Source organism: Chiloscyllium plagiosum, chromosome 10 (assembly GCF_004010195.1).
Source record: "Chiloscyllium plagiosum isolate BGI_BamShark_2017 chromosome 10, ASM401019v2, whole genome shotgun sequence".
NCBI lineage: Eukaryota > Metazoa > Chordata > Chondrichthyes > Orectolobiformes > Hemiscylliidae > Chiloscyllium > Chiloscyllium plagiosum.
Genome location: NC_057719.1, coordinates 8,127,008 through 8,154,385, shown reverse-complemented (window position 1 = coordinate 8,154,385; position 27,378 = coordinate 8,127,008). Strand labels below are relative to the sequence as shown.

General features: G+C 42.7%; 1 protein-coding gene across 3 annotated transcripts in view; it reads right to left on the bottom strand.

Moving 5' to 3' along the window:
• The window catches only part of LOC122553367 (centrosomal protein of 128 kDa), a 407,594-nt gene that overhangs the window by 26,682 nt on the left and 353,534 nt on the right, over positions 1-27,378 (bottom strand). For all 3 annotated transcript variants that reach the window (XM_043696980.1, XM_043696981.1, XM_043696985.1), the window contains exon 20: positions 13,151-13,228. In XM_043696980.1, coding sequence (XP_043552915.1) covers positions 13,151-13,228 — 78 coding nt within the window. The remainder of the gene's footprint in view (positions 1-13,150; positions 13,229-27,378) is intronic.

Sequence of the window (27,378 nt, the reverse complement as noted above, 5' to 3'; positions counted from 1 at the left end):
ACCTCCGTGTTTCTAATGAAAATAATCCTAATCTACTAAACCTCTCCTCATAGCTAGCGCCCTCCATACTAGGCAACATCCTGGTGAACCTCCTCTGCACCCTCTCCAAAGCATCCACACCCTTTTAGTAATGTGGCGACCAGAACTGTATGCAGTATTCCAAATGTGGCAGAACCAAAGTCTTATAAACTACAACATGACCTGCCAACTGTTGTACTCAATACCCCGTCCGATGAAGAACAGCATGCTGTGCCTTCTTAACTACTCCACTGATCTGCATTGCCACCTTCAGGGAACAATAGACCTGAACACCCAGATCTCCCTGTACATCAATTTCCCCCAGGACTTTTCCATTTACCATTCAGTTCACTCTTGAACTGGATCTTCCAAAATGCAGCACCTCGCATTTGTCAGGAATAATCTTCAGCTGCCATTTCTCTGCACAACTTTTCAATCTGTCTATATTCTGTTGCATTCTCTGACATGCCCCTTCATTATCTGTTACTCCACCAATCATAGTGTCATCTGAAAACTTGCTAATCAAACCACCTATACCTTCCTCCTGATCATTTATATATATCATACACAACAGTGATCCCAATATGGATCGCTGTGGAACACCACTGGTCACAGTTTTCCATTTTGAGGAACTCCCTTCCACTACCACTCTCTGCCTCCTGTTGCCCAGCCAGTTCTCTATCCATCTAGCTAGTACACACTAGACCCCATGCAATTTCACTTTCTCCATCAGCCTACCATGGAAAACCTTATGAAACGCCTTACTGAAGTCCATATATATGACATCTACAGCCCTTCCCTCATCAATCAATTTTGTCACTTCCTCAAAGAATTCTATTAGGTTGACCTTCCCTGCACAAAATCATGCTACCTATCACTGAGGAGTCAATTTTCTTTCAAATGTAAATAGATCCTATCCCTCGGTATCCAATAGCAGGGTTATATTGCTGAGGCTGCATAAGGCTGTGGTTAGACTGCATTCAGAACATTGTGAGCAGTTTTGGGCCCCATATCTAAGGTAGGATGTGCTTTTGCCTTGGTCCAGAGGAGGTTTACGAGAATGATCCCAGGAATGAAGGGCTTGTTATACAAGGACCATGGGTTTGTACTTGATGGAGCTTTGAAGGATAAGGGGTGTATCTCACTGAAACTTAAAGAATATAGAGAGGCCTGTTTAGAGTGGACAGAACCTGTCTAGAACCCAAGGGCACTACCTCAGAGTGAAGGGACTGAGATGAGGAGAAACCTCTTCATTTTGAAGGTGGTTTATCTTTGGAACTCATTGCCACAGAAAACTGTAGAAGCCAAGTCATTGAGTGTGTTTAAGACAGAGATGGGTTTCTTGATTATCAGTTCTGAGTTGGTCCCGACTCAGAATGACCTGAAACACTAACACTGATTTCTCTCCATAGATGCTGTCAGACCTGCTGAGATTTTCCAGCAATTTCTGTTTTTGTAAACATATGGGGATCCTGATTCAAATTCCGCCATGGCAGATAATAGAATGTGAATTTGAATTCAATAATAATCTGGAATTAAAAGTCTGATGGTGACCATGAAACTATTGTTCATTGTCAGAAAACTGATCTGACTCACTAATGTCCTTTAGAGAAGGAATTCTGCTGACTTTACCTGCTCTATCCTACATGTGACTCCAGATCCACACAATGCAATTGACACTCAAGTGCCCTCTGACAATTAGGGATGGACAATATATTCTGGTCCAGTCAACAGTGCTCACAAATGCAATGACTGAATTTAAAAATAGTCTATTTGTCTCCAGTCCAAACTCTGCTCCCTCTCTGCCCATTCCATGCCCTCCCTGGAAATTCTCTGAGGCTGAACCAGACTGTTCACAGCCTTGTCATATAGATAACTCCATACCACCATTAAGGCCACCCATTTCCACCTCTGTAATATTGCCTGACTCTGTCCATCTCAACTCATCTCTTGCTGAAAACCTTCATCATGGAGAGATTGTTGGACACCAAAATTATGAATCTAAGATCAAGAAAAGCACGTACGTTCATTAAATCCCCTTGTTCTGGACCTCAATTTTTTAAATGGACAATCTCAAACAAAATCATTTCCACATCCCCTACAAAAAGGAATCCCTAGTTTCCCTATAATCAAAGGTGACAGCAGCATAACATTTCTTATGCAATGTCCAATAGGTTGGTGGATACAGATGCAACAGTAGTCTTCGAAAGGGAATTGAACAAATGCTTACAGGAGATACTGCAAAGATAGAGGTAAACAACGTAGTGGTACGTGCCAAAACAAGGTGGGATTTATCATCATAGAATCCCTACAATGTAGAAACAGGCCCTTCGGCACAACAGGTCCACACCAATCATCTGAAGCGTATTCCAACCAAACCCTAAACCCTGACTAATGCACCTAACCTACACTCCCTGAACACTACGGGCAATGTAGCATGGCCAATTCACCTAACCTGCACATCTTTGTATTGTGGGAGGTAACCCATGCAGACATGGGGAGAATGTGCAAACTCCACACAGACAGTCACCCAAGGCTGGAATCAAATCCAGGTCCCTGGTGCTGTGAGGCAGTAGCGCCAACCACTGAGCCACCATGCCGATACTGACATAGCTTTTGGAATGGTTGCAGGATCATGTATTGGAACAGTGGATGAGGTTGAAGTGCCTGTAAAATGCATCAGAAATAACATAGCAAGTTTGGGGTAGATGTCAGAATTGGCAAAACATTTAACTTCACATCTGGACAGTCAGCAGAGAGGAATTGTCAGCAATAACACAGTACCGGACCCAATCATTCATTTCATGGGTTAAAAATCAAAGAAGTCTATTTGGCTGACTAGTAGTCTTTTCCAATTACATTTGTCAGTGAGCTGTAAGAACCACCAGCCTTTCAAACCAGTGGCAGGTGTGAGTGAAGTTTCATGGCAGGGAGTTAAAATGGAGCTCAGGTTAAATGCATGCAAATGTTTACACTTTGCTGACTGACGTTAAACTCATATGGACTAGTTCACTCCAGTTACTGGCCTACATTAGCCGACAACATCAAAGTGCATAGATTGACCAACTCACCACAAACATTCCACATGCAAAATAAAAAGATCACATTATCGGTTGGAAGGTATTTAAGAAATGGGCAAGAAAGTGGAGTGGAGGACGGGATGAGATCAGCCATGATCGTATTAAATGGTGGAGCATGTTTGAGGGGGTCCTGGTTCTAATGCAAGATGTGCAAAGTACACTGCATGGATTAATGATAGCATGGCTCTTTGGATGGCCACACTACGGCTGATAAGTGTATGCTGAGTACAAGCTGCCAACGTACTTCAAATAGGCTGTAGGTAGGCACAGTTTATACTTTTAAATCTGATGAACAGAAGTTTATATAAAAGTTAAAGAGGAAAATTGAAATGAAGCAACCAGGGAAATGCAACACAAATAGGTTAATACTGAAAGGTCAGGAGGTGATTTCTAAACAGAACCTATCATATGAAAGCATCAGGAGTTGTAATCTTTTTCCATTTTAAACAGCAACAAACTGTTATTAGTCCCTTAAAAACTGAAAGAACTGCAGATGCTATAAATCAGAAAGGTGAGAGGGGAAAGATATAAAAGAGACCTATGGGGCGTATATGGAATGAGCTGCCAGAGGATGTGGTGGAGGCTGGTACAATTGCAACATTTAAGAGGCATTTGGATGGGTATATGAATAGGAAGGGTTTGGAAGGATATGGGCTGGGTGCTGGCAGGTGGGACTAGATTTGGTCGGGATATCTGGTCGGCATGGCCGGTTTGGACCGAAGGGTCTGTTTCCATGCTGTACATCTCTATGACTATGACAGAAATTGCTGGAAAAGCTCAGCAGGTCCAGCAGCATCAGTCAGGAGAAATCAGAGTTAATGTTTCTCTGATTCCTCTTCACCGATGCTGCCAGACCTGCTGAGCTTTTCCAGCAATTTCTGTTTTTGTTATAGTCCTTGAGTAGGTCAAAGCACACTGCTTATATTTATTTCTCTGCACTTTATGAAATGTGATGACTGAGATTTATCATGGTTATATTTTTAGTTGCTTAAACTCTTCACTTAAAATAAAGGCTGCTTTGTTGGAACACATTGCTGGTGGCATGTTGAGTTTCTGGGAAATGCGTCATTCAGTGGCAAACAGCAGCAACTTTGTGCATCATGTGATAGATCCCAGAACTTTTACTGAGCATCTACTGTATTATTTGTGAAATAAATGGATGAGTATGCAAAGGAAATATAATACAATTCCCCCAATGCCGTCAACAAAAAAGTCAACTTTTAAACCTCTTGGAGCAGTGGAAACATCCACCAACAACTGTTACGGACAGCACTTGTCTATCTTCATAAATTTAACCATCAACTTGACATTTGAGAAACTCAAATGGCAAGAAAGACATTCTGTAACCCACTGCCTTGTTAAACCTGCTGGTTTTGGACACAAGACCTTCGCCCTGCATCCACAATATCAGTTTTGCATTACTTCGCCATCCCAATCCTCTCCCAAGATACATTTTCGAGATAAGTTTGTTTTGTTTTTGTGCGCAGGCAGGGGTAGGGAGAGAGAATACAATGTGACTCTTGAATTGCATTCTGTTTAACAAAAATAATAAAGGGAGAAAAAACATAGATAACAATATTTAATTCAACACAAAATTAAATGGAATTGCTTCTTCAAGCCCTTTAATATCTCCAAGAAAACTCCCTTTTTTGATGCAACCCTTAAAATATTTGCAATTCATTATAATTCACTTCGCCTCCCCAAACTGCATTTGGTCATGGGGACTATTAGTTTCATTGTAATTATATAAGGTATGCTGATTAGGGGCAGCTCATGCTTATCACTATGTTCTATTTAATGCCAAGAACTATACTGGTTGAGTACAAAACTGATTGAACCAATTCAACCAGAGTGTAGGATCTTGTGGATTGGGGCCCTGTTGAAATGAGGAAAACAGAAAAAAATGTTCAAAGCTATGGCAAAAGCAGTTATTGCGGGGTGCTCAGATATGGTACAGTAATGTGGAAGAGGCAATTTGGTTTTGTGAAAGGTAGCTTTACAAAATCCTGGCTGGACCCAACTTGGAGTACTGAGAGCAGATCTGGATACCACACCTTAGGAAGAATATATTTACCTTGGAGGGAGTAGAGTGTAGGTTTACAAGAATAATAACTGAACTTCAAGGGTTAAGTCATGATTAGATTAGATTCCCTACAGTGTGGAAACAGGCCCTTCAGCCCAACTAGTCCACACAGACCCTCCGAAGAGTAACCCACCCAGAACCATTCCCCAAATTTCCCTCTGACTAATGCATCTAACTCTATGGGCAATTTAGCATGGCTAATTCACCTGACTTGCACATCTTTGGATTGTGGGAGGAAACCAAAGCACCCTGAGGCAACCCATGCAGACACGGGGAGAATGTGAGAACTCCACACAGTCAGTTGCCTGAGGCTGAAACTGAACTTGGGCCCCTAGTGCTGTGAGGCAGCAGTGCTAACCACTGAGCAACTGTGCCACCAAGGACAGAATATACAGACTGGGTCTCTAGAATTTAGAAGGGTATGTGGGTGATCTGAACAAAGTCTTCAAGATATTAACAGGAAAAGACAGCGTGGAAAAAGCTAAATTATTTCCACTGGTTGGGGATTCTAGAATTAGAGGGCATAGCCTGAGAATTAGGGCCAGACCGTTCAGGAGAGATGTTTGGAAGCACTTCCGCACACAAAGGGTGATAGAGGTTTGGAACCCTCCTCCACAAACAGCAGTTGAATTTTATTAAGCAAAGGTGATCAGGGACATGGGCCAAAGGCAAGGGTATGGAGTTTCACCACTGATCACACATGGTCTCATTGACATATGGAACAGGCTGAAGGGCTGAATGGCCTATTCCTGTTCCTAAACACCATGTTTGAGCAATGTATTAGAGTTCTTTGAGAAAGTAACATATGTTGCAGTTAAAAGGAAACCAATGGATGTGGTGTACTTGGACTTCAATAAGACATGTGACAAAGTCCTGTATCAAAGTAAATGAAAAGCTCATGGTATAAGAATTTGCATAGGGTCATGAATAGACGATTGACTGTCTAACAAGAAGCAGACATTAGGCATAAATGGGTCTTCTTCAGGTTGGCAAAATGCAGTGAATGATATAAAGGATAGTTGCTGGGATCTTAATTGTTTAAAGTTCATAGATATTACTTGGATGTAATATCTATGAACAGAAAGTATGGCTGCCACATCTGTTGATGAGACTCAGCTAAGGAGGAGAGTAAATGGTGATATTGATAACTTTAGTGAATGGGCCAAGATGTGGGAATTAGATTAGATTACTTATAGTGTAGAAACAGGCCCTTCGGCCCAATAAGTCCACACCGACCCACCGAAGCCCAACCCACCCAGACCCATTCCTCTACATTTACCCCTTGACCTAACACTACAGGCAATTTAGCATGGCCAATTCACCTAACCTGCACATTTTTGGATTTTGGGAGGAAACCGGAGCACCTGGAGGAAACCCACATAGACACGGGGAGAATGTGCAAACTCCACACAGAGAGTCGCCTGAGGCGGGAACTGAATCCGGGTCTCTGGCGCTGTGAGGTAGCAGTGCTAACCACTGTGCCGGGAAATGGAGTATAATGAGGGAAAGTGTGAAAATATCCATTTTGGCAGAAATAATAAAAAGAAACATATATATTTGCAAGATGCAAAGTGAACTGGGTGTCCTTGTGCACTAAACAGAAAAAGCAAGTATTCAGGTACAGCAAGTAATTAGGAAAGCTAATCCAATATTATAATTTCTGATCTGGCGATGGGTGACTGACCCAAAGCATTCATTCTGATTTCTTTCCATAGATGTTGCCAGACCTGTTGAGCTTTTCCAGCAATATTTGCCTTTGTTTCTGATTTCTAGCATCTGCAGTTCTTTTAGTTTTTTAACACAAGTAATGAGGTTGTGTGTCGGTTATATAGGGCACTGGTGAAACCATATTTGGAATAAAGTCGCCATAGCCCCAGAGAAAATTAGGATTGCTCTCTCACCAGAACAAGATGGCTGGTGGTTCTTTGAGGGTTACCACACCTCAGCTGGTACAGGAGTTGAATCTACATCGTTGACATTACTGCATTGCAAACTAGCCGTCCAGCCAAATGAGCTAACCAGTACTCCCTGCATATTGTTATTAAAAATGGGAAACATCTTTTCAGCACTCACCCTGTCAACATGTCCTCAGTGAAATGGCGCCAAATTCTTTTTGCTGAAAACAACCTAATGAATTTGCATTAAGGAAGGTTCCTGTCAGTGCTTGCCTTTGTTTATAGCTGACGTACTAGAAGTTGCTTTCCCTCCTAATGTTGCTGAAGTCATGCTGGGCTCAGACCTCAAAGATTTTCCATTGGTCACCTGCATTGGGAGTGGCGGGGAGAATGGTAGCACAGAGGATAAGCCACTGAAGTAAGAATTCAGAGGCCCAGTCTAATATTGTGGGATCATGGATTTAAGCCTCACCATGGCAACTGATGAAAATTAAAATTCAATCTGAAACATACAGCCACCATCAGTAATGGTGACTATGACAATGATCATCAATCTTTGCAAAAATCCATTTGGTTCATTAATATCCTTTCGGGAAGAAAATTTGCTTTCCTTAGCCTAGTCTGGCCTATATGTGACCCACAGAAACAAAGTACAAAGAACAACGAAAATCACAGCACAGGAACAGGCCCTTTGGCCCTCCAAGCCTGCACTGATCCAGATCCTCTAACCAAACCTGTCGTCCATTTTCTAAGGATCTGTATTCCTCTACTCCTTGTTCATTCATATATCTGTCTAGATACATCTTAAATGACACTATCGTTCCTGCCCCTGCCACCTCCACTGGCAACACGTTCCAGGCACCCACCACCCTTTGCATGAAGAACTTTCCACGCATATCTCCCTTAAACTTTTCCCCTCTCACCTTGAACTTGTGATCCCTAGTAATTGAGTCCCCCACTCTGGGAAAAAGTGCTTCTCATTATCCACCCTGTCTATACCTCTCATGATTTTGTAGACCTCAATCAGGTCCCCCCTCAATCTCCATCTTGCTAATGAAAATAATTCTAATCTACTCAACCTCTCTTCATAGCTAGCGCCCTACATATGACGCAACATCCTGTGAACCTCCATTGTACCCTCTGCAAAGCATTCACATCATTTTGGTAATATGGCGATCAAAACTGTTGGCAGTATTCCAAAATGTGGCCGAACCAATGTCCAATACAACTGTAACATGACCTGCCAATTCTTGTACTCAATACTCCGTATGATGAAGGAAAGCATGCCGTATGCCTTCTTGACCATTCCACTAACCCGTGATGCCACCTTTAGGGTACAATGGACCTGAACACCCAGATCTCTCTGTACATCAATTTTCCCCAGGAATTTTCCATTTACTGTATAGTTCGCTCTTGAATTGGATCTTCCAAAATTTATCACCTCGCATTTGTCAGGATTGAACACCATCTGGCATTTCTCTGCCCAGCTCTCCAATCTATCTATATTCCACTGCATTCTCTGACAGGCCCCTTCACTATCAGCTAATCTGCCAATCTTAGAGTCACCTGCAAACTTGCTAATCAGATCACCTATACCTTCCTCGAGATCAATTACGTATATAACAAACAACAGTGGTCCCAGCACAGTTCTTGAGGAACACCATTGGTCACTGGGCCCCATTTTGAGAAATTCCCTTTCACTGCTACTTCTGCCTAGCCAGTTCTCTATCCAAGTGGTTGATTCTTGACTGTCCAATGAAATGACGCAACAAGCTTCAAAGGCAATTAGGGATGGGCAACAAAGAGTGGCCAGCCCACATCCCAAGTAAGAACGAAAAAGCTTTGCTTCTCCAACTTTCCAAGTTGGCAACACAACTTGCAATCTTTATAGCCCACTTTAATTGCTTTCATTATCTGCACTCACTTATTGATTAAAAAGCTGGAGGGAGGAAGGTCGGCTTTGGGATACTAACCCAACAAGCTTCCTACTCCTCTCATGCTCCCCTCCCACCAAATTGGAAACATTCCTCCCAAGGGTTGATTTTTTTTTGCAGGCTTGTGGAGCGCAAATGGAAATACAAAGGTAGAAAAGTGGCTGCATCGTAAACTGGAAACAACACCAACCATCAAAATACCCATCAGCTTTTCTATCACCAACTGAATTATCCGTCAACATTGAAATATCTCTGAAAAGAAGTACTTGCATTATATTGTGCTATATATCTTTTAGAAATCTCTCAAAGCACTTCACATATAATCAATTACTTTCAAGTGCGGTGACTGTAATCTAAGTAGACTGAACAAACAATGAAAGACAGCTAGGTAACACTTACGGCTGTAGAGGAACCGCTGCCTTCTCAATGAAGTTAAAAATCACACAACACCAGGTTATGGTCCAACAGGCTTAATTGGAAGGACACTAACTTTTGGAGCGCTGCTCCTTCATCAGGAGGTTGTGGAGGACACAATTGTAAGGCACAGAATTTATAGCAAAAGTTTACAGTGTGATGTAACTGAAATTATACATTGAAAAAGACCTGGATTGTTTGTTAAGACTCTCAATTTTTGGAATGAACATTTTGGTTTCAGTTCTTTCATATGTAAATTGCAGAACCTTTTTAAATTCACATCCTTAGGTGAACTTTAACAATTGGTGTCATGTTGGCCCAGATAATGCATTGAAGGTGTGAGCTGCCCTGTGTGTGGCTGTCTGTGCCACAATGGTCAGACTGATTCTAATCTAAAAAATGGATTTACAGAATCTTATATGGAGTCATGCAGTTTTTGAGCAAAATAAGATGTAATTCTGCAAATGCAAATTCACCCCACAAATATATATGTGTGTGTGCATATAGGTGTGTGTGTGTGTGAGGGGGTTATGAGTGTCTGTGAAAGAGTGGGTTTATGTATGTGAGTGTAAAAGGGTATAAGTCTGTGAGAGGGTGCGTGTATGTGTGGGAGCGTATGTGTGAACGTATGAGAGAGTGCTTGTGTATGAGAGAGGGTCTGTGTGAGTGTATGAGTAGGTGTGTGTGCGTGTGTCTGTGTATCTGTGTGTGTGTGTAGTGCAGTGGAGTCACCTGTAGTGTGACATGAACCCAAAGTCCCGGTTGAGGCCATCCCCATGGATACCAAACTTGGCTAACAGCCTCTGCTTGGCCACTCTGCGCTATTGCCTGTCTCGAAGTCTGCCTTAGAGGACAGTCACCCGAAGGTCCGAGGTCGAATGTCCCTGACCGCTGAAGTGTTCTCCGACTGGGAGGGAACACTCCGGTCTGTTGATTGTTGTGTAGTGCCCATTCATCTGCTACTGTTGGCTCAGCTCAGTCTCGCCAATGTACCATGCCTCAGGGCATCCTTGCCTGCAGCGTATGAGATAGACAATGTTGGCTGAGCTGCATGAGTACCTACCATGTACACAGTGGGAGGTGTCCCCACGCGTAAAGGTGGTATCTGTGTCGACACTCTGACACGTCTTGCAGTGACTACTGTGACAGGGTTGTATGGAGTTGTCCTGAAAGCCAGACAGTTTGCTACGAACAATGGTCTATTTGAGGTTTGGTGGTTGTTTAAAGGTGAGAAGTGGAGGTGTGGGGAAGGTCTTGGCAAGGTGCATATCCTCATTGATAATGTGTTGCAGGCTGCGAAGAACATGGCGTAGTTTATCGGCTCCTGGGAAGTAATGGACTATGAAGGGTACCCTGTCAGTTGCAGCACGTGTCTGTCTCCTGAGGAGGTCATTACGGTTTCTTCCTCAGACAGATCATTGTTCGTAGCAAACTGCCCGGCTTTCAGGACAACACTATATAACCTTGTCACGGTAGACGCTGCAAGACATGTCAGAGTGTCGACACATATACCGCCATTCCGCGTGGGGACACCTCCCATCGTGCATGTGGCAGGCCATCGTGCATGCAACTCAACCAACGTTGTCTATCTCATACGCTGCAGGCAAGGATGCCCTGAGGTATGGTACATTGAAGAGACCGAGAGGAGGCTACGGCAACGGATTAATGGACACTGCTCAACAATCAACAGACCGGAGTGCTCCCTCCCAGTCAGAGAAAATTTCAGCGGTCTGGGACATTTGACCTCAGACCTTTGGGTGACTCTCCGCTAAGGCGGTCTCTGACCAACAACAAAAAGTGACCGAGCAGAGGCTGATAGCCCCATTGGGATAGCTTACATAGATATATATACATACACACACACACCTACAGACCCATACACTAACGTAGAAGCTTTCTCATAGACAGGCTCTCTCTCATACACACTCCCACATTCACATGCACACACGCACCCCCTCACAGACTTATACCCCTTTACATGCACACTCACACACATTCACACACTCTCTCACAGACACTCATAACTTCCACACACACACCTACATGCACACACAACCCTAAGTGTGTGGGGTGAATTTGTATTTGCAGAATTACATCTTATTTTGCTTAAAAACTACATGAATCCATATAAGATTATGTAGATCCGTTTGTTAGATTAGAATCAGTCTGTCCATTATGGCACAGACAGCCTCACACAGTGTAGCTCACACCTTTAATACATTATCTGGGCCAACATGACACCAATTGTTAAAGTTCACTTGAAAATGTATCTTTTCAAAGAGTTTTGCGATTTACATATGAAAGAACTGAAACCAACTTTGTCATTTTAACAGATGAGAGACTTAACAAACAATCCAGGTCTTTTTCAATATATAATTTCAGTTACATCACGCTGTAAACTTTCGCTATAAATTCTGTGTCTTATGAACTTATACTCCACCTCTACGTGATGAAGGAGCTGTGCTCCAAAAGCTAGTGCTTCCAAATAAACCTGTTGAACTATAACCTGGTGATTTTTAACTTTGTACACCCCAGTCCAATACCGGCTCCTCCAAATCATGACTTCTCAATGAATGCAGTGGACATGCAGGAGCATACTGACTGAATGCATTGTGCTCCTGTGATATACAACCAACTCAAAGTTCAAAGTAAATCCATTCTTCACTTGCATTCTGTTCTGAGATGCACCGTCATCAGTGCTGGCATGTGGATAATTCCTATGAGAACATTGTTGAGCAGACAGCAACCTTTTTCCAGGCACCAATGATATTGTGGTGCAAGGAAAAAATGCAAGAAATGCAGCCATTCACACATTTCTGCAGGAAACTTAGAAGGGTCACCTTGGCAAGTGTCAGAGGGCTTCTTCCACCCACGGAACTCTACTAACTTGAGAGTCAGTGCCTTCATTAGAGATGAGTAGGAAAGAAAGAAAATGGAGAAGGAAAGACCAACCTTCTGGTCAATATTCTCCTTGTACAATACTGTACTGTACTGTGCAATAAAATACAAGAACTCAACCTGACACCGAGAACCTCAACGGCCTGTCCAAGAGGATATTCATCAGATATGCAGAAATTGCAGCTGGGAAGGGTGCAATCAGGTGGCATCACATTGGTTGCCAGTTATATGACACATTGTTATTCCCTGAACATCAAACAAGGAATGTCAGATGTGTCATATGTTCCATTCCTTCCCACGTGCAGTTTTACCCCCAAGTGCTACTGTTTAGATACTGATTTGCTTCCAGTGTGCTTCTGATACTTTCTGCTTCTATTTCTGGTTATAATTCGTCAAAATATTTTTCTGTTGATTCACACAACAGGATTTCTGTTGCAATTCTAAATTTCCCCATTGTAGTCCTTCCCATTAAAGGGAGGTATGATTAAAGGACACAACCTTGGCAAATTCACAGATTGAGTTGTATTTCACAGATCAATACTTCATCTTAACTAGCAACCCTGGAATCCCAGGTACGGGTCCAGTAAAAAGCTCCAATGTTCTTGGCCTTAAGGCTCTAACACAATATTTCCATATAAAGAGACCATGCCTGGAGACAAAGGAGTTCCAAATATTTTCAAAATCTATCTCCAATTTACCACAGTTAGAGATTAAGTGCTTTAGGCTTTACAATGTCACGATAAAAATGTCACGGATTTTCAACTAATTGTTTCCACATTTTTGTATTATGAAAATGGGCAATTAAAACAATCATCAAAATGTCCTTACCTCCAAATCCCGGATGCCATCTAGGATACTCAACCTCTCTGGCACCGATTCAAGATGATCCAACGCCATCCGTGTGCTCTAAATTCAAAACCAAGTTAAAACATGTTAACCTCTCTATTTTACTGAAACCAGCATCAATGTTGTAACTGTACAAGTGAGTCACTTTTCTCATTAGCATCACACAGGGTCAAAATTCTCCTTAATAACAGAACACACAAGCCAACTTGTTCATTAGTAACAATACACGAGTCAGTGTTCTTCAGAATAGTGCACGGTTCAGTGTTCTCTTTTGTTGATAATGAAAGGGATGTCAAGCGCTAGACCTTCCACAAGCATTCTATCTTGTAGAATACACTCGCATTTGTGCAAATTAACATTTGTTTTGCAGCATATTTCTGTTTTGCGGAGCAAAGGTACAGGATTCTGGTAGAGGACAGGATGGAAAAAGGTCACAGGGATTACATTGCAAACAATATTACAACAGTTTTCCCTCTTCATCCCCTCCTTTCCAGGTGTTAGTTCAGGCTAAACAAAGGTACCACAGCCATTTCCCAGTTTCCTACCAAGGTGCCTATTCTTCAAGTATTAACTCAGGCTGCATATGCTAGAGGAACATTCAATGGTGAATCAGGGGCAGGTAGGTTAGAAGTAGGAGAAGGGCACTCAGCCTCTTGAGCCCACCCCATCATTCTATAACAGCTGGTTTCATTATTCCCTATTCCCAACCATCACTGGTAACATGTCCTGCTCTTGCTGATAAAGCATTTATCTACCTTTACCTTAAAAATATTCGAAGACTCTGCTTTCACTACCCGATGAGAAAGTTAGTTCCAAAGACTCACAACCCTTCAAAAGCAAAAATAAATCTAATTGCTGTTTTAAACAGATGAAACATGATCTTCAAACAGTGATCTCTTCCCCGCTACTAGATTCCCCTACAAGAGGAAACATCTATTCCCTATTCAGCCTCTCAAATTCCCCATATGTTTCAATCAAGTCACCTCTTACTGTTTTAAACTCCAGCCAAAACCTGTCCAACATGTCTAACCTATCTTCATAAAATAATCTATCCATTCCAAGTATTAGCCAAGTGAACGTTCTCTGAACTGCTTCACATGTTTCATTAAATAGGGAGACCATTATTATAACAAATGTCCTACATATCTGAAGCATTACCTCCTTACTTTTGTACTCAATTCCCCTCAGGATAAATTATAACATGCTGTGAGTTTTCCAAATTACTTGCTGTACCTGCATACTAACATTTTGAAACTGGACCAGCCAAATGCCTCTGGAATCCCTTACCCTCTATAGATAGTATGTTTCCTTCCAACTTTCAGTCTTCCTCCCCTTTTGAATAAAGGAGCTACATTCATTATTTCACAATCTAATGGAAGCTTCCCTGAATCTAGAGAATTTTGGAAATTTAAAAACAACGCATCAACTACCTCACTAATCACTTCTTTTAAGGTCTAGGATAAAATCCATCAGGACCCAAGGACTTGTCAGCCCACAGCTCCAACAAGTAGTGGGGAGGCATTGGCCTAGTGGTATTATTGCTGGACCTTTAATCCAGAGACCTAGGTAATGTTCTAGGGGCCTGGGTTTGAATCCTGTCACAGCAGATGCTAGAATTTGAATTCAATAAATGCCTGGAATTGAGTCAAGTGATAATCATGAAGCCATTACTGATTGTCAGGAAAAATCCATCTGGTTCGTTAATGCCCTTTAGAGAAGGAAGTTATCTGGTCTGGCCTACATGTGATATCAGACCCATAGCAATGTGGTAAGTTGCCCTCTGGGAAATAAATGCTGATCTAGCAGCGATGCCCTTATCCCCTGAATGAATAAAAAAATTGCTCAGTACTACTTCCATGGTGATTGCAATTTGAGCTCCTTACATTTCCTGATTAACCACTATAGTGAAGACTGATGCAAAACACCTATTAAATTTATCTGCCATCTCCTTATTTTCTAGTTTTAATTCCCTGGGTCAATTTTCTATAGGATCATTGCTCATTTTGTTAACGCTTTTCTTTTTAAAATGTCTATTGAAACTCTTACTACCTGTTTTTATATTTCTGGCTAGTTTTCTCTCATGCTCTAATGTTTTCTTTTTATCATTTGTTTAGCAATTCTTGCTTTTTAAAAATATATTTTGTCCACTTTTTTGACCTGCCTCCCATCTCTACACAATTATATGTTATTTTTCTTGAGGTTTGATACTACTTTTAAGTCAGTAACCAAATGGAGTTTGTCTTTCTGGTTAAAATGTATCTATTTTATGTATTCTTGAATATTCCTCAATAGTTTGTGACTGCATCTCTACTGACCTTGCCCTTAACCTAATTTGTGAGTTCGCTTCAGCAAATAATCAACCCCCACCCCCACAGCCTCCGCATTCCAAAACACACCCCCACAACCCTCACTCCATCAAATCCTATCTATTTGTTTACATTTTGAAACCAGGCTCATAGCAGAAAGCGACAGGCATGGAACCTAATTCTCACTAGCCCATAAGGACTGATGCACAATTATATAGAGTACAAGTCGACTAACCAGTGCACCAAACTCAGGGCTTTCTGGTCTATATCACAGTCCAGAATATGAAAAAATGTCTGCAAACTGAATCCAAAAAGTCGCGAAAGCATAATTTGCTGCTGCTGATGTGACACTTTGGCCAAAGAATTACAACCAGTTGTGCAATTGCAATTTCAAGATTAACATCATCAATGCTCTACGCAGAGATTGGACTTTTAGGTTGTAAATATGCCATGTCTAAATACAAACTGGACTTCTAAATTCACAATATAGAAAAGCTGCTCTTGCCAAGGCAAAGGATAAAAGCTTTACCAGGGATCTAATCGCATCGTACCTGACCTCGCTCGATCCTGACAGAGTTTCTGAAACGGAAAGTGTGCCAGCTCTCAGTACTCTGATAAGAACATAAAACCAGGTTAATAAGGCCATAAAAAAGCTAAAATAGCAAACAAAGTACTGGCATTCATTTCTCAAGGGACATAACTGAAAAGCAGTACGCTAAACCTACACAGAAACCTATTTAGACGATATTTTGAACATTTCAGGCCTGAAAATTATGTAAAAGATTTAAAGGCACTGGAGAAAATGTGAAAATGACTTACTAGAATGGGACTAGAATAAAATATTACAACCATCAGGGAAGATTGAACAGGCTGGGGGTGTTTTCTCTAGAAGAGTAAAAATTGATGGGTGAATTGAGAGGGCTTTTTACCTCATGGCATGTATTTGATAACCCAGATGTAAATCTTTCCATTTGCAGGCAAGACAGAACTAGAGGCCATCAAAATAAGATGATTATTAATAATTCAGACTGGAATTCAGAAGAAACCTCCTAACCAAAAGAGTAGGTTGATTTGGAACTCACCACTATCTGAGGTAAGTAGATTGGATACAGTTTAGAAAAAGGTAAATAAACAGGAGGGAAAGGAATAGAAATTATGTTTAAAGGTTAGATTAAAAAAATCGAGGCTAATGTGGAGAATAAATACTGACACAAACCTGTTGGGCCAAATGGCCCGTTTCTGTAGCGTAAATATGACCTGGCACAATATATCTAAGTATGTGATGTTGAGTAAAAAAACTCATTGAACTATTTAACTTAACCAGTTCATTGTACATGCTATGTATCAGAAATTAGTTGAAGAATATCATGCCATGGGTCAGAATTCCTAAGTACCATGGATATTTTAAATATGTAATTCCAAAATATATATTTTTTTAAACTGGGCTCAAATAACCAAAAATGGCTACAGTTGTAAATTAAGTGAGTTTCTGGAGAGACAGAGAGAGAGAGAGATACATGGAATATCATACCTTCAGAGGTGAAGGGAATTTTAAACAAGAGTCCTTCAAAGGGAGGTGGGGTCAGGTAGGCAAGTCAAAACAGAATGCACTGTGATATCTTGTGAATACTTTATTGTTCATTCATGGGACAAGGGCAGCGCTGGCTAGGCCAGTATTTATTGCCCATCCCTAAATGCCCAGGGGGAAGTTCAGAGTCAGCCACATTGCTGTGGGTCTGCAGTCACATGTAGGCCATACCAGGTAAGGATGACAGTTTCCCTCCCGAAAGGGCATTAATGAACCGGATGGGTTTTTCCAATAATTGTCAATGGATTCATGATCATCATTAGATCCTTAATTCCAGATTTTCATTAAATTCAAATTTCACCATCTGCCGTGGCGGGATTTGAACTTGGTTCCCAGAACATTACCTGGGTCTCTGGATTAACAGTCCAGCGATAATACCACTAGGCCATCATCTCCCCACCAAGAGTTGGACTGAAGGGTCTGTTTCCGTGCTGTGTGACTCAATCACAAAAATATAAAGGGCTGGTGAACCCTACTTCCCAACCTGCAGACACATTTTGCACTTTTCCCTTTGGACAGGGGCTAAAAATTCAGTTTGAACTCTACTGGAGTATGCTAGTGGGATTTAACATTTTTGTGTGATTCAGCCTAAGTTCAAGCATTAGCATGCTGTGAAGGTCGCATTTGAAGAAATATTCTCTAGTCAGTTCCAGAGAAGAGCCATATCCGACTCAAATTGTTAACTCTGTTTCTATCTCAACAGACAAGGCCAGACCTGCTGGGTTCCCTCCAGCATTTTCTGTTTGTACCTCCTAGTCACTCTTACATTTTAGGTAAAGAAGAAGGGTCACTGGACCCAAAACATTAACCTTGATTTCTCTCTGCAGATGCTACCAGACCTGCTGAGCTTCTCCAGCAATTTTTGTTTTTGTTTCCGATTTCCAGAATCTGCTGTTCTTTCGGTTTTTATCTCTATGAAGACAGTGCTGAGCCAGTTAAAATTTCACATTGGGGTCTTTGGTAGAATTGGCATGACTAATTTGTCAATTTGGACACATTCAGCTTTTTGGGAGTACTGGATAATGTACAGGCAATGCATTTAGATCCAACAGGTATGCACTGAGACTTTAGTTCTGGTGCAAAACACATTCATGTTCCATTACTATTTAAGCGCCAGTGCCAACATGTTTCATTTCACCAATGAGGGCATTGTCAGCAAGGCCAATGTTTGTTATCCATCCCTAACTTCCATTGAACTAAGATATTTGCTAGGCCATTTCAAAGGACAGCTAAGAATCAACCGCATTGCTGTGGGTAAGACCAGGGATGGATGGCAAATTTCCTTCCCAGAAGGACCTTAGTGAACCAGATGGGTTTTAATGATAATAATCTATTACAGTAAGGATATTATTAAGGTGGAAAAGGTTCAGAAAAGACTTACCAGGATGTTGCAAGGAAGGGGGGATCTGAGGTACAAGGAGAGGCTGGATAGCTGTCACATTTTCACTGGAGTGTAGGAGGTTGAGGGGTGACCTTACAGAGGTTTATAAAATCATGAGGGGCTCAGATAAAGTGAATGGCAGGTATCTTTTCCCTAGGGGGGGATTTCAAGACTACGCGTTTTTAAGATGAAAGATTTAAAAAAGACATGAGGCGCAATTTTGTTTTGCAGAGAGTGGTTTGCATGTGGAATGAACTTCCAGAGGAGGTGGTGGATGTGGGTACAGTTACAATGTTTAGAAGACATTTAGATAAGTAAATGAATAAGAAATGTTTGGGGGGATACATGCCAAGCACAGGCAGGTTGAACTAGTTTAGTTTGGATTATGGTTGGATCAAGGGGCCTGTTTCCCTGCTGTATGACATTATGATTCTCTATTTAGGCCTGATTGTTCACATTAATTGTTAACAACATGTCTAATGACACAGAAAGTCATATATACAAATTTGCTAATAACACAAAGTTAGGTAGCAGTACAGACAATATAGATGATAGCATAAAATTACAAAGTGAGATTGATAGATCAGATGATCTGTGGCAGATGAAGTTCAATGAAAGCAATGTGAGGTCATCCATTTTGGACCAAAAAAGGATAGTTTACGGTACTTTCTGGGAGTTATGAAGTTAAATACAGCGGATGTCTAAAAAGCCTTAAAAGTTCAGGTTCATAGATCTTTAAAATATCATGAACAGGTGCAGAAAACACTCTAGATGGCTAATGGAAGCTGAAATCGTGATGCAGTTATACAAAACCCTGGATGGACCTCACGTGGTGTACTCTGGGCACCACAAAACAATCTGGGCACCACACCTTAGGATAGATACATTGACCTTGGAGGAAGTACAACATAGGTTACAAGAATAATACCTGGATTTCAGGAGTTATGTCGAGACATTGTATAAATTAGGCCTGTTTTCTCTAGAACTTAGAAGATTGAAATCTTTAAGATATTAACAGGAAAAGACAGGGCAGATAAAGATAAACCATTTCCACTGGTTGGTAATTCTAAAACTGGGGGGTATAGTCTGAGAGTTAGGGTCAAACCATTGAGGAAACATGTTAGGAAGCATATCTACATACAAAGAGTGATGGATGTTTGGAAGTTTGGTTCACAAACAGCATGGATTCCAGATCAGTTGTTAATTATATATCTGAGATGAATAAATTTTCGTTCAGCAAAGGAATTAAGGAATATGGGCCAAAGGCATAACTATGGAGTTAGGCCAAACATCAGCCATGATGTTAATGAATGACGGAACAAGCTGAATTGCCTACTACTTGTTCCTTTAATTGTCTTGTGAGTCATAGAGATAAAGAGAACAGAAACAGGCCTTTCAGTCCAACTTGTTCACAGCGACCAGATATCCTAAATTAATCTAGTCCCATTTCCCAGCATTCCGCCCATACCCCTCTAAACCTATACATATACCCACCCAATGCCCTTTAAGTGTTGTCATTACACCAGCCTTTACCACATCCTCTGACAACTCATTCCATACACACACCACTCTCTGTGTGAAAAGATTGCCCATTAGGTCCCTTTTAAATTTATACCCTCCCACCCTAAACCTACACCCTCTAGTTCTGTACTCCCCCACCCCAGGGAAAAGGCCTTGTCTACTTACCCTATTCATGCCCCTCATGATTTTATAGACCTCCAAAAGGTCACCTCTCAGCCTCCAAAGCTGCAGGGAAAACAGCCCCAATCTATTCACCCTCTCCCTGTAGCTCAAACCCTCCAACCCTGGCAACATCCTTGTAAATCTTTTCTGAACCTATTCAAGTTTTACTACATCCTTCCTAAATGTGGGAGACCAGAATTGCATACAATATGCCAATAGTGGCTGAACCAATGTCCTGTACAGCCGCAACGTGATCGCCCAACTCCTCTACTAAATGCACTTAGAAGACCTTAGAATCCCTAGAGTGTGGAAACAGGCCCGTCGGCCCAACAAGTCCACACTAACCCTCCGAAGAGTATCCCACCCAGGCCCATTCCCCAATGCTATTATCCTGCATTTACTCCTGGCTAATGCACCTAACCTACCGATCGCTAAACACCATGGTCAATTTACCTGACCTGCACATCTTTTGGATTGTGGGAGGCAACATGGCAACAAACCCATGCAGACATGGGGAGAAAGTGCAAACAGTCACCTGAGGCTGCAATCGAACCCAGGATCCTGGCGCTGTGAAGCAGCAGTTCTAACCACTGAGCAACCGTGCCACCCAATAAAGACTAACTCTGTGCAGAGAAAGCAGAGTTATCAGCATTCTTAGTTCTGAGGAAGGGTCACTGGACCCAAAACGTTAACTCTGCTTTCTTTCCATAGATGCTGCCAGATCTGCTGAGCTTTTCCAGCAATTTCTATTTTTGCTTCTAGATTTTTGATTGATTGAATTCAAATTCCACCAGCTACCATGGTGACATTTGAACCTACTGCTCCTATCACCCCTTATACAATGCAAAAACAATGTCCACGTTGTCTAACAGCATTGGAATCAAACTATTTCAAATGACTCTCAGGTTCTCTGACAGCACACAAAAAGTTGATGAAAAGATACATTGCACAGCCAAGCAAGGTGCTAGGATCATCATGTTTGCATGGAAGGTTCATGTCTATTGAAGCTATTCAAGGTCAGTTATACTCGATTACAAAAAAGGATTGAATTAAACCAACTTGCTTGAAAGCTGCATGTCCAAGCATGAACTGCTGAGTCAGTTGTGATGACTATATCTGTCCCCACTATCGCTTATAGAGACACCGTGGAATTTAAAATATATGTGACAACGCCAGGAATTTTACAGTGTACTAATAAAAGGAGCAATTGCAGCAAGAGCAGGTTCTTAAAAATATGAAACCAAAATAGAAAATGCTGGAAAATCTCAGCCGGTCTGGCAGCATCTGTAAGGAGAGAAAAGAGTTGACGTTTCGTGTTTAATTGGCCCTTTTCCAGTATTTTCTCTTTTGGTTTCAAATTCCAGCATCCGCAGTAATTTGCTTTTATCCAGTCTTAAAAATGTGAAACTGGGTGGCTGCTGAAAGAGAGAATAACATAGAGGAATGGTGTTACAATTTCTGAAGAGGTTAATAACTTGTATAGAAATTCAAACTTCCAATTAACAGCTGAAGGAATGACACAAGAATTCAAGTTTTAAAACATTTACAGCAGCCGATAATGATAAAGCACCATTGACTAAACATGATTTCTTTTTTGTGGCTACCTATACTTTCAGTAACATAGAAGAATTTTCCCCTTTTATATTTATCATTCAGCATGCTCCTCACAGAACTAAATTCCCTAGAGCAAACCATCCACAGTAATGTCCAGTGATCATCTTTCAAGCACTTTATTTAGTTTTTGAAGAATTTCAAAAATTCACCTCCAGCAGTAAAATCTGGTGCAGTAATTCTCATTCCCTCAGTCATACCGAACAAATCTGCTGGAAGTTGACTGCAGTATGCATTTCCTCGGCTCCAGCCATGGTCATTTACAAAATTAAGAAGCTTCTTCTTTCTGCTGACCACACAGAACGGATGCCTGTCTGTGATATTCACTCATTTGTAGGGAAGCCTGTGACCTAATCTCAAAAATGGCTTCCCTTCACCTGGCAACGTGAAAGATGTTAACCTTGTATTTAGGTAAAAGTGCTAATTAGCTATTCTACACCTAAGTCTCTTTCATCTTAAAAGCAAATGGACAGTTTACAGCACATTTATTTGCAACTGGATAGCTACAGCACTTGTTCAGGAATTTGGGAGACTCGTCATATACTCAGGCAACCTTTGAATGGACCTGTCAAATGTTAATGTTGATCTCACTCCTTGCAACTTCTCTGTGGCTGTAACACTGTATTCTGCTGTCAGTTCTGCTACCCTGATGCACTCCGTATGGTACAACCTGCCTGTCGAGCACGCAAAGCAACACTTTTCACTGTATCTCGGTACATGTGACAACAATCAATCAATCAATCAATCAATCAATCAATCAGATGTTGTTGCCATTGTCTCCTTCAGTGAATTATTTGTACCTTTTTCTCAGTAAAACAATCTAGCCTTCTTTTGATCCATAACAATTAAATCCCCAAAGCAGAACACACAAAATGAGAAGCAGGAGTAGGCGATTCGTCCCCACAGGCCCTGCTCCGCCATTTAATAAGATCATGGCTCATCTGACTACAACCTCCAATCCCCACATTTCTGCCGACCCTGCTAACCTTTCAACATCTTACATATCAAGAGCCTAGCTACCCTTGCCTGAACCTTCTTCATTTACCCTAATTTAAGGGCACAATCCCAAAACATCATAATTGTCCAAACATCATCATTGTTACACTGTGTTAAACAGGCACACTAGAGGATTCCCAGTTCAAAACCCACAGACAAAGCCTGCTTCAACTACCCTCTCAGAATAGTTCGGAATTGTTGAGCCCAGCACTTAATGGGAGCTGGGGAAGTTGCTAAGAGCAGAGTTGGAGTTGGGCAGGTGCCAGTATCAAGACAACGGGATAGATTTCTTTTGGCTGATACTAAGCTGAGGATCTGTTTTCTGTTTAGCTTCTTGGGAGGCTTGAGGCTAAACAAGCTGTCAGAAAAGGTGGGAACAGTCTGGAGTCAAGGGTGTTGGCAAAAGAAACACGACTGGGCTTCGGTCACCAACACAAATATGAAAGTTATCCTCGCATCAGTGAATGATATTCCTGAAAGAAGAGCATGTCAATGACATTAATTTGCATTTCTAAATAGTATTTCAGTATGGTAAACAGATACGTTGAGAGTGTGTTGCTGGAAAAGCACAGCAGGTCAGGCAGCATCCGAGTAGTAGGAAAATCGACGTTTCGGGCAGGAGCCCTTCATCAGGAATGAGACTGGGAGCCTCGGTGGATGGAGAGACAAATGGGAGGGGTGTGTGGGGCTGGGGAGAAGGTAGCTGCGAATGCAATAGGTGGATGGAGGTGGGGGTGAAGGTGATAAGTCAGAGGGGAGAGTGGAGGGGATAGGTGGGAAGGAAGATTGACAGGCAGGATAGGTCATGAGGACGTTGCTCAGCTGGAAGGTTGGAACTGGGGTAAAGTGGGGGGAGAGGAAATGAGGAAACTGGTGAAGTCCACATTGATGCAATGGGGTTGGAGGGGCCTGAGGTGAAAGATAAGGCGCTCCTCCTCCAGGTATCGGGAGGTAAGGGAGTGGCGATGGAGGAGGCCCAGGACCTGCAGATCCTCAGCAGAGTTGGAGGGGGAGTTGAAATGTTCAGCCATGGGGTGGTGGGGTTGGTTGATGCGGGTGTCCCGGAGATGTTCTCTGAAGTGCTCTGCGAGAAGGCGCCTGGTCTCCCCAACATAAAGGAGACCGCATCGGGAGCAACGGATACAATAAATGATGTGTGGAAGTGCAGGTGAAACTTTGATGTATGTGGAAGGCTCCTTTGGGGCCTTGGATGGAGGTGAGAGGGGAGGTGTGGGTGCAGGTTTTGCAATTCCTGCGGTGGCAGGGGAATGTGCCAGGAGGGGAGGGTGGCTTGTTTGTGGGCATGGACCTGACCAGGTGGTCGCGGAGCGAACAGTCTTTGCGGTAACTGTTGAGGACCCACAGAAGGACCAGCTGGATCCATGAAGAGGTCGAACAGTTCATCAACTTCACCAAAACATTTCACCCCGACGTTAATTTCACCTGGACCATCTCTGACACCTCCCTCCCCTTCCTAGACCTCTTCATCTCCATCCACGAGGACCGACTCAACACTGACATTTTTACAAACCCACCTGGATTACACCTCTTCACACCGTATCTCCTCCAAAAATTCTATCTTGTATTCCTAATTCCTCTGCCTCCACCGCATCTGCTCCCAGGTGGCCCAGTTCCACCACAGAATACACCAGATGGCCTCCTTCTTTAAAGACCGAAATTTCACCTCCCATGTGGTTGAAGATGCCCTCCAATGCATCTCATCCACGTCCCGCACCTCTGCCCTCAAACCTCACCTCTCCAACTGCAACAAGGACAGAATCCCCTCGGTCCTCACCTTCCACTCCACCAACCATAAATCGAATCATCTGCTGACAGTTCTACCACCTACAAAAAGACCCCACCACCAGGAATATATTTCCCTCCCCACCTTTATCCAATTTCCACAAAGATCATTTCTTCCGTGACCACCTGTTCAGGTCCACGTCCCCTAACAAGCCAGCCTCCCCTCCTGGCACATTCCCCTGCCACCGCAGGAATTGTAAAACGTGCGCCCACACCTTCCCCTCAGCTCTGTCCAAGGCCCTAAAGGAGCCTTCCACATCCATCAAAGTTTCACCTGCACTTCCACACATCATTTATTGTATCCGTTGCTCCTGATGCAGTCTCCTCTACACTGGGGAGACTTGACATCTTCTCACAGAGCACTTCAGAGACATCTCCGGGACATCCGCACACCAACCAACCCCACCACCCAGTGGCTGAACATTTCAACTCCCCCTCCCACTCTGCCGAGGACATACAGGTCCTGGGCCTCCTCCACTGCCACTCCCTCACCATCCGATGCCTGGAGGAGGAGCGCCTTATCTTCCGCCTCGGAACACTTCAACCCCAGGGCATCAATGTGGACTTCACCAGTTTTCTCATTTCCCCTTCCGCCCACCTTACCCCAGTTCTAACCTTCCAGCTCAGCACCGTCCTCATGATCTATCCCACCTGCCAATCTTCCTTCCCACCTATCTGCTCCACCCTCCTCTCCGACCTATCACCTTTATCCCCACCTCCATCCACCTATTGCACTCTTAGCTACCTTCTCCCCAGTCCCACCCCCCTCCCATTTATCTCTCCACCCCAGCATCCCAGCCTCATTCCTGATGAAGGGCTCCTGCCCGAAAGGTCGATTTTCCTGCTGCTCGAATGCTGCCTGACTTGCTGTGCTTTTCCAGCACCAAACTCTCAACGCTGATCTCCAACATCTGCAGACCTCACTGTCTCCATGGTAAACACCCAAGACATTCACAGATACAAAAATTAACTCTCAGATATAAGCCATGGATTAGGTGCTGATTGAAAGCTCTGAAAGATAGATTTAGGCTGGCTTTTGAAATAGAAGAGCGAAGGATTGCAAGGATTCAAGTGTATATAACAGCATGGCTAAAAGTCTCTGCCACTTCTCACAAAATGGGGACGGGGCATTGCAAAGGCAGCCGGAAATGGCATAGTGTTGGGCAAGGCTGCAGTGAAAAGTTTGAAGAGCAGAAGTTACCTTTGTATGCAGGGCACAATTTCAAAATTGGCATTGATGATACAAAATGAGCAACCATTGTGAATGGTGAGAAGGAGAATGTAAAATTCCAGAAGGGCATAAACATGTTGTTGGAGTGGAAGGATAAGTGGCAGGTGCAGTAGAATGTGAAGAAGTGTTAGGCGATATGCTTTTATGAGGAAGAACATGAAGAGTGCAGGAGGGCATATCAGGAGTGGCACCAGATATATTTAAAAATTAGGAGCCAACCTGCTGAAGCTATAAAACAGGACTACGTACATGCTAAACAGTGGAAGCTGTACATGATTTAGAAGCCTAAGCAATCATACAACCAACAGATCCGAACCAACAAAACTCTGCACTCTTGCCACATCCAGTCTTGAATGCTGGTAGACAATTAAACAACTATCAGGCTCCATTAATGGAATCCAGGGTAACTTGGCAAGTTGGACCCAAAATTGGTTTAGTGGTAGAAAACAGAGGGTGGTGGTAGAAAGCTGTGATGGGAGGCCATTGTCCATTGCATAACCACAGGGAACAATGCTAGGTTCCTTATTGCTCATGACATTTCTAAACAATATAGAAGATAAAGTGGAGGGAGATGACACTTCAATTGGCCAGGTGGTTCAGAGTGAGCAAGAAAATGTTAGGTTACAGGTATATATGATTGCGGAATACAGGGTTAATGGTAGGATTCTTAGTCAGGTGGAGGAACAGAGGGATCTTGGGGTCTATGTACAAGGATGTTGCCTGGAATGGAGAGGAAGTCGTCCGAGGATAGGTTGAGAGTTCTCGGCCTTTTCTCGTTGGAACGGCGAAGGATGAGGGGTGACTTGATAGAGCTTTATAAGATGATCAGAGGAATAGGTAGAGTAGACAGTCAGAAACTTTTTCCCCGGGTACAACAGAGTGTTACAAGGGGACATAAATTTAAGGTGAAGGGTGGAAGGTATGGGGAGATGTCAGGGGTGGGTTCTTTACCCAGAGAGTGGTGGGGGCATGGAATGCGCTGCCCATGGGAGTGGTAGACTCGGAATCATTGGCGACCTTTAAGCGGCATTTGGATAGGTACATGGATGGGTACTTAATCTAGGCATCGTGGGCCGAAGGGCCTGTTCTGTGCTGTATTGTTCTATGTTCTATGTTCTATGTTCTACAGAAGGATAAAAACAAATTGGGCAAATCAGTGGCAGGTGGAATTTAACCCTGATAAATGTGAAGTGATGCACTTTGGAAGAAATAACAAGACAAGGGTGTAGTCAATGAATGGTCGAACGTGAGGACTGCAGATGCTGGAGATTACAGAGTCAAGAAAGTGGTGCTGGGAATGCACAGCCGGTTAGGCAGTATCCGAAGAGCAGGAAAATCGACGTTTCGGGCAGGAGCCCTTCAGTAGGAAGTCAATGAATGACAGGACACTAGGAAGCTCAGAGGATAAGGGTGTAATGCATCTTAATAGGTTAATGAAAAAGGCATATTGAACACTTGCCTTTATCATGGCATAGATTATGATAGGGAGGTTATGTTGGAGTTGTACAAAACTTTGGTTCGGCCACAACTGGAGTAAAACGTGCAGTTCCAGTCACTGCTCAACAGGAAGGATATGATTGGAGGGTGTGCAGTGGAGATGCACCAGGCTGT